The sequence below is a fragment of the Ciona intestinalis genome, unplaced genomic scaffold (assembly GCF_000224145.3).
Source record: "Ciona intestinalis unplaced genomic scaffold, KH HT000041.2, whole genome shotgun sequence".
NCBI classification, from domain to species: domain Eukaryota; kingdom Metazoa; phylum Chordata; class Ascidiacea; order Phlebobranchia; family Cionidae; genus Ciona; species Ciona intestinalis.
The window spans coordinates 1-12165 of NW_004190363.2; the positions used below are offsets into that span (position 1 = coordinate 1).

Consider the following 12165-nt stretch of genomic DNA (forward strand, 5'->3'; position numbering starts at 1 on the left):
TGCGCATAAGTTGTCGCATATTTACTCGCTTTATGCTAGTAAAGAAAAACAGGATAAAAGAATTTTACCACACAAAACCTGTTGCTGCTGCTATTGCTGTGGACAGAGATATGTCCTTGGCCCGTGTTATAACGACTGTCGTTTTCCGGCCACGCGGGAATAAAGTAAGTTACATCCGTTCATTCATCTACTTGCCACATACTTATGTATTGATTTGCGTTAATAAAGAAAATTTCTTCTTAACGTTTATTGCTTCTTGGGGAAACTTTACGTCTTTAATGTTGCTTACAAATAATAAAAACATCACGCATTTTATTATTTCTTGTTTCTGTTTAGTGTGTAGCCTCATATATAGTTGTTCTTGATTATCGACATGCGCTATCTATGCTGTTATAATATCGACGTATCATACGCGGTTGCTCCGCACGGGAAATTAATAAATCAAAACCAGATATCAAGTGAAATATCTAATCTATTGTAATATAAAAACAATGGCCGAAAGCTAGTGAACAAAAACATAAACACATAGATATAGTAGAGTGAGGGAAGATGGGACACCTTTAACACATAATATCCAAATAGCCTGATCGTGTTTTAAACAATTAACAACGGTCTGTGGAAGTCGTGAAGATACGGTTTTATAATTCATTGAATGTTCTTTGTTTACTACCAAATGAAAAGAGAAAACTAAACGAAAAGATGTCCCGTCTTCCCCCACCCTACTATAATTAAGTTTGAATATAATAGCAGCACGCTACAATTAAAATGGAATTAATTTTTACCTACTACAATATATAGTCTTTAGTAGCAGCATGTGTGCCAACTTCTTAAAATGCAGGAAAGACAAGAATAGTTAGATGCGCATTTAGGCATAACAAATTCAACTTATTGGTTTCAATGTTTACTAATTTTAGGGTAGGCTTCTCCATGCTGCCAGTCCAAGTTTTGTGCTTCTTGCATTGGGAGAAACTTTTTAAAACACAGGGGAGGCAGGGATAGTCAGATGCCTACTCCTGTAAAACAAAACTAACCGGCCAGGCGCCAGCGCAAGTTTGGGCCTATAACAACCAGTGCCGTTGTTATGACCTTGTCCCCCCCCTTCTTCTTGCAACCAACCTCTGCAATCTACTTTGAGCCTCGGCGTGTTGCTTGTTTAACTCTGATATCCTGTCCTCAAGGCTTACTTGAGTTTTCTTTATTCCTGTCAATATTTCTTTGTTCTGGTGTTGTGTAACTTGAGGGGATATGAGGCTTGCGCTTGAAATTGAAATTGAGCTACTGTCATCACCTTCCAATAGATCACTGCTGTCGTTGTCACTTTGCAAGAAGTCAAGGTTATACTGCACACCATGGGAGGGCTGGGGGTTGGGTTTGGTGTCTTTGCACGGAGGGGAGTTTGATCTTGGTTGTATTTGTGGATAACTTGTGGGTTGTGTAAAAGTTGCAGGTTGATGCACTGCAGTGGGTTGTGTAAAAGTTGCAGGTTGATGCACTGCAGTGGGTTGTGTAAAAGTTGCAGGTTGATGCACTGCAGTGGGTTGTGTAAAAGTTGCAGGTTGATGCACTATATTGGGGGTTGTTGGTTGTATATGTTGCGTCAACTCATTCATCCTCTGTTGTGCTTGTTGGTGTTGTAGTTGGAGATGCTTTAAGTGGCTTTGCACGGATGCAATTGTATGAGAAGCTTCTTCTGTAGTTTCCGTTTCCAACAAATATGGTTTGAAATGAGAAGTTGTTTTACTTGCTTCGCTGGTTGGAACGGCTGACTTAGCGTTCTGTGATTTCAAAGCAGTAAGTAAAGCTGTCATGTCAGACTTTAAACCTGAATCATCAGTTTTATTTGTTTCAACACCAAGCGCAACAAATTCAACATCATTTACTTCATCTTGAGCAACTGGTTCACATTTCTCTTCCAGTTTTTCCACTCTTTTGTTTAAATCTGCAACCTGATGTTTCAATGTTTCGTTATCTTTTAAAGTTTCTTCATTTTTATGGTTTAATTGCAAAACGACCATCTTCATTTCATCAACGACTGACTTTTGTTGTTTCATTTGTTCAACCACATTCATTAACTCGAGTGTCAACGCGTCATTGACTGCTGTCTGGTGCGCTAATTTATCTTCTAATTCAACAACTGTTTGCTCGACTTTGTTAACTTTCATTTCACCTTCACCCACATAACTTGTGAGTCGAGTAACAGCATCGAGCAGGGATGCCGTGAAGCCTCCTAAACCATCTGATACCTGCATCTTCTGGACCTGTCGTCCACTTTTCTCCTCAAAAGAAGAAATATTTGTGGCGACATTTTGCATGGCTGACTTTAAATCATCATATTTTGGTTGAATCATCGCAGAAGAAGCATTTAATTTTCCCTGCAAAATAGAAGCATCTTTCGAAATGCGTGAAATATTGTCTGTGATGTTTGATTTTTCATGAGATACTTGATCACAGTTGGTTCTTGACAACGTTCGTTTAACTTCTTGCGTGCCATTCAAAGCAGAATATTCTTCATTTGGAAAGTTTTTATTATTCTGTGGGGTATGCAGGAGGTCTTCAGGTAGTTTGCCAGGTGTCTGATTACTTGAATCTCCAAGTAAATGCAAATAACGATCAGAATCTGCTTCGTATTCGTCCCCCACACTATCATTAGTTTCATTCAGAGTCTGGTTTTCGCTAATAAACCCTCGATTAGGTACCTGACCTGGCATAACTGTCAGGTTGAGATTGCCAGACTTGCATGTTGAGGAGTCTTGGAAAATATCCTTTACAGAGGACATTGTTTCATCTGTCCTTCGTAAAACTTCGGATAAATCATTGTGATCATAAAGAACATCCCGGAGAATCGCCAACTTCCGCATTTCCAGCTTCATCTGTCCAGGAGTCAACATCAGATCAACAGGGATTCCTCTTTTTCTGGCATGAAGCTCTCTCCTTGCAGCGTCTGCATTTTTCGATTTTCGCTTTATTTGATTCCGCAAAATATCTTGTGGACTTGCAGCGTGAACAGTGAGATCATTAACCGTTCCATCCCAATCTGGTCGGTTCAACGAATTATTCTTCTTATGTTTTCTCATTGGCAGGGAAGATTTTTTACCAAACCTACTACGATGAAACATCTTGATCAACTTAATTGATGCTGCAATTATAATAATAATTATTAAACCCAATTCACACAAGCACCACTTATTCGATAAAAGTAAATTGTTTATTCTTAAATGGCAATGACAACTGTTATGACACACGGGTGTTCTGTTTCAAACATCCCGTGCCCGCTTATAACCTACATATCTAACTTTGAAAGTTCATCATTAAAAACCATCAAAACATTGTTTTTCACCTCGTTTACAGCAAGATAAATTTAAAGCAACAAACCAATAATCATGCAGTGCAAAAAAAAAGTTAAAAATTTTACACGAATGATCATGGCACAAACTATATAACACATTTCATCATATGATAAACACAATTTATAACAATAACCAGTAACCACTTGAGTTTTAGTTTTGCTTGTACAAATGTAACACTAACATTTTCATTGCAACTGATAGCATTCAACAAAATGGTATATAATATAACCTACAGTGCATGATCGCATGAGGTTTGCAGATTAATGTATCGAACAATTTTTAGTTTGACTGAAACATGATGCAGATCATCAGCACAAAAACAATCTAGTATGCTAACTTTATTAATTTGTTTTAACAATAATTCAAATATTTCATTGTAAAACAAACTAATGTAGGCAATAAAATAAAACATTGCACTCAGGAATTAACACTAAAACAATTGCAATGGTTTAGTGGCTACCATATTAAAAAACTGTGATGTAAATTAGTATAGCGATGTTTTAAAATCTTATTAAAGAATAAAATTTAATTAAAATAAGTGCATGGAAATCTAAGGCATAAGCACCAAAGCTAGGGTGGCAGGGTCGGAACGCTCAGGAATTATCTGCACTGCATTAATCGGTAAACATTAGAATCAATAAGTTAGATTTGTTTCAAAGAAATGTGGTTTAACTGTCACTGCCTCCCTTGCATTTTAAAAAGTTTGGCGCCTATGATTTGAATGACACACAAAATATTTCATTTGTTAAAACTGATATTTTGTTTCCACTTCATCAGCAATCATTTTTGCAATTGCAAGTGATGAGGTAGCAGCAGGTGAAGGAGCGTTACGAACATGGAGCATGTTTGTACTCAGTTCTCCCTTACCGCTGTCGAACACAAAATCATCCACCAAGTTTCCTTTATCATCAAGGGCTTGTGCACGAACGCCTGAAGGTCCTTTGACGACATCCTCCTTTTTTAACTCAGGAATAAACCTCTGTAGGAGTTTGACTTGAGCATTCATATTTGCTACCCTGTATAGTTCGTTGACTCCTGCCGAAAAGTTTCGGAACACAAGTTTTTGAAGACCAGAGAACAATAGCGCTTCAGAAAGGTCTTTGAAATTAAAATCAAAGAATTTGTAGCCTTCTCGCTTAAATGCAAGAACAGCGTTGGGGCCGAGCCAAACGCTGCCGTCCATACGAGGTGTATAATGAACACCAAGGAAGGGAAACCTAGGGTCAGGGACTGGATAAATATTCCCCCGGACTAAATCTCTTTTGCTTTCCTTAAGAACAAGGTAGTCGCCACGAAATGGGACGATTTTAGGGAGAATTTCACAGCCAGATTTAGCTGCAAGTCTGTCAGCATATAATCCCCCACAAACAATCACATACTTTGAATGAATTTGTTGGTTTGGGTCTTTACCTTGGATTAAAACACCAGAGTCCAACTTTGAACTTTTCTTAAAATTGGAAACTTCAAAATTTGTTCGAATTGTCCCACCTCCTTCTGCAAACTGTTTTCCATACGATCGTGCGACGACAGCAAAATCAACTATCCCAGTTTTCGGGGAATGAATCGCTTTTAAACCTTTGCAATGTGGCTCGACGTCTTTTATTTCATGTTTATCCAACATAGTAACAGTGCAACCATTCTGCAATGCTCTCTTGTAAATGTTATCAAGTCTGGGAATTTCTTCTTCTTCAACTGCTACAATAAGTTTACCAACTTTTTTGTACGGAATGTTTTGCTGGTCGCAATATTTATACATGAGTTCCAAACCTTCAACGCATAGTTTGGCCTTCAGACTGCCAGGGGTGTAATATATCCCAGCGTGAATTACACCACTGTTGTGTCCACTCTGGTGCAAACTTACTTCGTTTTCTTTTTCAACAACGGCGTATTTAACTCCGGGGTGACGAAGCAAAAGCTCTCTTGCAGTAGCTAATCCAACAATACCACCCCCCACAATGGTAACGTCGTAAGTATCTTGAATTGCGGCGGTAAATTTACGGTTCGAACAAACCGTAGACAATTTAAAACCTCGCAAATGTTTCAAGGCAAAACTACTTCTTCCACACAACATTATCTTGTTCATATTTTTTGCATAAAAACAGACAACACAAGAAATAAAAAGCAACTACAACGTACAACCGGTTAAACCAGAAATTCAATTTTTTTAAACAGTAATTTCCAAAATGATTGAAGCGTGACGATAACCACCAGAAATAAATTAACAAGAGAGCTGAATTATAAAAGCAAAATATTAAGGTAGGCTATATATTAAACACTTTTTTGGTATGTTTTTTTGGTATGTGTTAAGGGGCGAGAATTAGACTGGTTAAACTCTACGGTACGTTTCGCCTTAACATCTTATGGCTGTTAAGACAACGTTACATGACGAATAGCGAAATCACATTGCAGACGAAAACAGTAGAACGGACGAGTTTCCGTCAGGTCGCCTACTGTCCTGTTTCTGGCCTCTCTGACGCTTAAAAAAGGAGGAGTTTTGAATCATGCCGAAAGCAGCGCAAAATCGTTACTATTTCGCGTGCATACCAAACCAACCTGCTTTTTAATACCACAACACATGCATGCAGGTTGTTTATTACTATTCACAACCGATCTAAGCGGCATTAGACACGGCCCCAGGTTTTACTCCATTTATCAATCAAACAATAATTACCACGAAAAGGAATATAAGGAAAAGTTACAGGAGGTTGGTGAAAAAAAACCGAACATGTGTATAAAATCGGTATTTGTTTACTTAACGTTACATTTACATAACCTAAAAAGACGTGACTATCTTATTGTACCAACCCTTGATCAAAATACCTGTTCATCTATCCATATTTCACTGAAACGATCACGTGATGTCTGGCTTTATTTAATAACTTCCTATGATGTGTCTGACTAACAACAGTCAGTTGCAGTCGCTGAGTGTCAATCAATATCGAAAACGTTGGTTGTAACAGAAGAAGTGCGTTTCTTAGATATGAGTTTAATGTTTTCGCAGTTTCGGTAGTTACTTTACAACGCTGCGTTAATCCAAAGCTATGCAACTAAGGGTTGTTTCCAAACGAGAGTAGCCTATTTTTACTATATGGAATGTGCAATGTGAAAACCAAAATATTCCACTAAATGATATAGTAAAATCTATTAAAAAAACTTTAAACGAGCGTAAACTTTTGTCTGGTTTTGATTTTACCTTTCCGTGATGTTTTATCTGACTAACTACATTGCAATTACAGTCGTTATTTGCCTATACTGCTTGGGGGAGATATATGTTGTACTTGGCTACTTCCTGTTTCTTTCATGCGTTATTTTAATGCGTTTTCAAAGACAATGCCACAGAGCACTTAATAGTTATTTTGATGTATTTTGGATTAATCGGCACCAGAGAAACAAAGGTTACATAAAATGTAAGTGCTATGCAGTAATTAATTAAGTGTAAAAATCAACATAAACTTATCGGAGTTTGCAAATTAAGCATTTAATGACAGTCACTTCAATGCAGGGAACAATTGCTCTATCAAAACTTCGAAAACATCTCAGACTTCGCGGAACAACAGAACTACTTCTTCTTAAATCGAAGCTTTAAGCGTTTAATAACCAACGCCACTTACGCGTTTAACGAAATAAAAAGCGGCGAGTTCTGGTACGAAATCATCTCCTCATTCAGAAGGCAACAAAGTGAGTGGTTGGTTGGTTTTACTTGTGTTTTGTGACTAATATTTGTTTCTGCAGATGAACAAGTCAGCACTTCTCCTATTGCTTGTCGTCGGACTCCTCGTCCTCACTGATACTGTACATTGTCGCAGATTTGACCAACAGCAAAATGGTAAGTGGTTCATACATAGTGGGGTGGGTTAAGATGGTTCATTGTATTTTATTCTCCCATTTGGAAGTAAACAAACATATTTACAACATTTTATAACTGTAGCCACGCGACTGTAAATTGGCGTTGTTAATTGATAAAATACAGTAAAAAAATATGGAGTTTAGGTGCTAGTTGGAATAATTTGTTTAAAATTAATTTATTTCATCTCATACTATATATAAAACTCAAACTTTTTAATCAAAGCGGATACATCTATGATGAGCAGAGATGAAATTAAAGATTCAGCACGTTGGGACCACGCAGTGCAAAGAGGTAATCAATTCTTTACCGCTTGGTTAGGCTTCGTTTTAATGCTTGACTTAAATATTTAGACATTAAAAAATAATAATTCGTATTTATCCTTTGGGTTAATGCAAGATTTATTATTTTTCAGTTGACGAAATGTTGGATGAACTAATGCATTAAATTAAAACGACGACCGCGAAATCAAGAATATGACCATTTATTTAAAGAGAAAGCTCTATTATTCATTAACAATAAACATAATGTGCAATATACGCAGAATACTGGTTGTCAATAAGATAAACCAGCATGCATTTACAATTACAAGTTGTGTGTTTCATGCGTCGTGGTTTGGTAACTTGGTATCTGTTAGTTTTGTGTGGGTAAAAGCACATTAATGAGTGTCACTTAATTATTCTAGCGTATACAGCAACCTATATTCTATAGCGTATAGCAAAATGTTATAGTGGGGTAGGGGAAGATGGGACACCTTTAGCACATAATATCTAAATATCCTGATCGTATTTTAAACAATTAACAATGGTCTATGAAAGTCGCGAGGACAAGGTTTTAAAATTCCTTAAATGTTTTTTGTTTGCTACCAAAATGTACGAGAAAATAGAATGAAAAGGTGTCCCATCTTTCCCCATCCTACTATATAAGGTAAATGTCCTATTACAAACATTTCACGCCCGCTTACGAACACATGCAAATGCACTCGTATTAAAATGTTCTACTAATTCCCCAAGTCATGCTACGAACGTAATGAGAAACTGCCCCTACAATATAATGCTGCATATCTCTCTATTATTTCCGTTTCGAGTGGCGTGCATGCCACCGCAGACAAGTTGTGATATCTCTGTGTCTTTTCTCCGCCACAAATTGAACGTTTGCGCTTATTTGGTGAGGCTGGTGGTGAAAGGTTGATGAAATCTACATTTTGCCCGAGGCCCAAAACGGGAAACAAATACCACAAGATCATGAAAGTAACAAAACAACATGTTATTGGCACAAATTCACAGAGGTAAGGCGGCAGTATATGATACCCTCATAATTAATAATCAACTGTAAGAATACAAAATGTACAAAAGCAAAAAATATGCAGCGCATATTAAAACACAACACTGCAGGTTGTAAACGGAGGTCACGTTCATACCATCAATGCGAATTTCTCCCAAACCGTTGACGTAAATCGCCTCTGATTTAGGTTGATTGTTTGTGCACCTACCGATTCGTGCGTCAGTGCGATGCAGACAAACAACTTAAGCAAGAAATTAAAATGAAAACGATGTTTCGGTAAATGTGCAAAGTGTTGAGTTATACCATGACGATTAAACCCATTTACTGACTAATTGACTGCGGATATCAATGTCTGTTTGTGGAAGTTCATACTTTACACAAATAAACCTTCACAATGTGATGCCTCACTTTTGTAGGTTGGGGTAAGATGGTTTATGTTCATTCAACGTTATCTTCCCAATCGGTAATAACAAAGAACACCTAAAAAACGATATACCCGTATACAGCATTGTTAACTGTTGATAACATGCTCAGGAAATATAGGATATTATGTGCTAAAAGTATCCCATTTTACCCCACATTACTATATACAATGTTATTGTTTTACCGGCCATGATCTTAGAGGGAAAGTGGGAAGTAGGTAAGGATATATAAGAGCTGGCGGGTTGGTTTCTTCATCCACCCCTGTAGTAGAATCATCGGGTTGATTGAATTGTAATCTCGGGTTGAAAATATCGAATGATGAATGGCGACCACATAACAGGGGATTAATAATTTGTCCTAGCATGGCCGAGGTTTTTGTAAGCAATGCTGACCCGTCAAAGTTCGGCTTCTCGACCTCTGAATCCGAGAGTGACCTTCTGCCGTTCAAGTCAAGATGATCCTGCTTCTCCGAAACTTCGTACCGACTTCGTTTTGACATTGCTTCCGGCTCTTCGTGTGATCGCTTAGGTGAAGTTCGAGTTTCGTTCGTTAACCTGTCATCCTCGGCCTCAGACGTCACGCCGTCGTTACATGACGCCACGGCATCGTTACATGACGTCACTACATCGCAGGGTTCCTTTTTCTGCGCTGAAATATCAATTACAGGTTTACAATTTAGAATTTACAAGTATGTAGTACTGTGGGGTAACATGGTAACCATTATGACATAATATCTGGTATTTCCTGAAACGGTCATAGTTGTGTATAGTTATACTGTGTGTACTACCAAACGAGCCAATAAAATGGAATAAAAATATATCCCATCTTACCCCACCTATATACAGTAACAAACATATCTACATACCTCCTATAGCCAGCAGGTTTCTGAGCAAATTGTTCTCGCGAGTCAATGTTAAATTTCTAACTTGTAACATTGACACTTCATGCTCAAGCCATTGCATTCTAGCTTTTTGTCGATCCCTAGCTCTCTGGGCAGATTCGCGATTTCTCAACTTTTTTCGAAGTTCCTTTTCGTCAACGTCTGCGTATCTGTATTAAAACAACTATTACCTAATATGAACGAAATTTTTAAATGCTACGAAATACTCGAGTCGTATTGTATAGTAGATATAGTACTGTGGGGGAATATGGGACATTTTTAACACATATCATCCAAATATTGTGATCGTGTTTTAAACAACTGACACCGATCTATGGGAGTCGTGAAGATTCGAGTTTTATTATTCTTTAAATTTTCTTCGTTTACTACCAAATACGACGAGAAAGTAGAATAAAAAGGTGTCCCATCTTCCCCCACTCTACTATACATATTTCGCCTAAAATAGCCCCAATAGTCTGTTATTTAAATAGGTCACTAGATGGCAAACTGTTTAATTGCCATTTACTAAAGTTCAACACAAATTATTTTAAGTAACACTCAAAAATATAAAATATTCAATCAGAACTGCGTTTATATGTACAATTTCCAGAACGAAACATATTGTGTTACAACTGTTATAGCACAATCACACGTGTTAGAGTTAAATTTATCACAAAGTCTGTACATTTAATAACCTACCCATCGTCCTGTTCATGCTCTAACATTGAAATTCGTTTCTTGTCTCCAATCATCATTAATATTCAAACTTAATAAATCTAGACTACTTTTGACTATTAACTTTTCTGCTCTACAACAATGTTTGCATTAGCGATAATCTAAAAAAAATACTAAGCAACAGATATAGAGCGGTATAGTAACTGTACAACACAACAACCGAACTCACACGAGGGCGTACGTAGTCTTTATGAGGCTAAAACACAAATCTCCGAGAGGCACAACACTACCTGCACGTAGCATGCAAAATACTCATGACCGTCAACAGCTATTTGGTCAGACTTGCCCGCCGGCATACGTTAGGCGATCACGTGACTGTTTAATTGCCAGTATTTTGCTGCGTAACAGCCTCGGTTGAACCTACAGCGAGGCTGAAAAACACGAAAGGAGAAACGAAATGCGAAAGCAAAAAGAAGGGAAAATGTGGTAATTAAAACGCGAGTGCTAATTCAACGGTGGCCAAACTGCATCTAATGCCATGAGAATTTGTTTCAGGATATACTAACAACTTCATGATAATTAACAACAACTACTTATTCATATTGATAGTTTTATTACAGGAAAAACAAGCTAAAGTGTTTACGATGCTCATTCTACCCGCTTGTCGACCTTGTACTTTATAGTAGGCTGGATCCTGTATATACCTATTACTGCCTCACTCAAGGTCCATCGTTTTAAACCTTTTCTGTTTTCTGTATGTTGTATTTCAGCACAAACAGCCAACAAATTTGTGTAAATGCAGCCAAATGACATTAAATACGTCATAGTTTTTAAAAACTTGTTGTTTTCGAATAAAAATACTCGAAGGAAACCATTGTCTGCGTATTCTTGAATTAAGACAATGATAGTGTTTCAAAACAATGATCGTATTATGACATCACAATAAAAACATGTTGATTCCCGAATTCAAATAACATAAAATAATTTATTTGTTATCGTTACCACAAAACCCATAATGTGGGTTTTAGCAGTCACGGTTTTATTTGACACAATTATTAGCGTGCTTTTAGACAGCTGCTATTTTGCTGCTATTCCTTCTTTTTGTGGTGTCAATTAATTTTATCTTGGCAACCGTATTCAAATAAATAAATAAAAAATGCGTTCGTTTTTAGTTTATATATAGGTTGTAGAAATCAATATTTTCTTTGTGCAGTATATAGGCTATGCTAACATTTTCTGTGTATCTACCCAAATGAAAAAACTGCAAATAGAGTGATTCTTGTCAGATAGTGTCTTAACCACTTTCTCAACATGAAATTTACGTTAGAAGTAAAGTTTTTGCCGTTTTGATATTGGACATAAAGGTATAACAAGACCTGTACAGTAATATTACGCCCAGAAGTAAATTGAGTGTTGACTTATAGCGCAGTCGTTTTACAATAAAAAAGTGTCAAACGCTTAGGTTTCTTATGACTTGCTATTTTGATCATATATACTATCATTGCAATTACATAAGACGGATTTGGCAATTCTTTAGTGTGGAGACTAGCCGAACATATGGTAGGAAGGGGAAAAAAGGAACACCTTTTCATTCGATTTTCTCGTTCCATTTGGTAGTAAACAAAGGACATTCAAGGAATTATAAAACCATATCCTGAAGACTTCAATAGACCGTTGTTAAATGTTAAAACACGATCATGATATATGAATTA

At 37.0% G+C, this 12165-nt stretch overlaps 3 protein-coding genes and 1 long non-coding RNA gene across 4 annotated transcripts; 1 reads left to right on the forward strand and 3 right to left on the reverse strand.

Annotated features, from left to right (window-relative positions):
- Positions 1-232: 232 nt before the first annotated feature.
- Positions 233-11604, reverse strand: LOC100182768 (spindle and centriole-associated protein 1). The gene is made up of 2 exons (XM_002128728.5): positions 11586-11604; positions 233-3136 (listed from the first exon to the last, which is right to left on the reverse strand). The coding sequence occupies exon 2, from the start codon at positions 3114-3116 to the stop codon at positions 1080-1082; it is 2037 nt and encodes a 678-aa protein (XP_002128764.1). The 5' UTR covers positions 3117-3136; positions 11586-11604; the 3' UTR covers positions 233-1079.
- LOC100184325 (L-2-hydroxyglutarate dehydrogenase, mitochondrial) lies at positions 3137-5529 on the reverse strand. The gene has a single exon (XM_002128713.5). It carries the CDS (start codon positions 5428-5430, stop codon positions 4093-4095), a length of 1338 nt encoding a protein of 445 aa, XP_002128749.1. The 5' UTR covers positions 5431-5529; the 3' UTR covers positions 3137-4092.
- LOC104266475 lies at positions 6740-7779 on the forward strand. Its single transcript, XR_717570.2, has 5 exons — positions 6740-6754; positions 6850-7025; positions 7080-7173; positions 7417-7485; positions 7607-7779. It is a non-coding gene; the product is annotated as an uncharacterized LOC104266475 (long non-coding RNA).
- Positions 8439-10577, reverse strand: xbpb (transcription factor protein). The gene is given in 3 exon segments (NM_001078381.1): positions 8439-9546; positions 9764-9948; positions 10478-10577. Coding segments are annotated over 3 exon segments (717 nt in total). The 5' UTR covers positions 10534-10577; the 3' UTR covers positions 8439-9070.
- Positions 11605-12165: the final 561 nt, after the last annotated feature.

Bases quoted from the DNA above. Each gene is read 5' to 3' on its own strand.
- LOC100182768 (XM_002128728.5), bottom strand. From the start codon at position 3,116: ATGTTTCATCGTAGTAGGTTTGGTAAAAAATCTTCCCTGCCAATGAGA.
- LOC100184325 (XM_002128713.5), bottom strand. From the start codon at position 5,430: ATGAACAAGATAATGTTGTGTGGAAGAAGTAGTTTTGCCTTGAAACAT.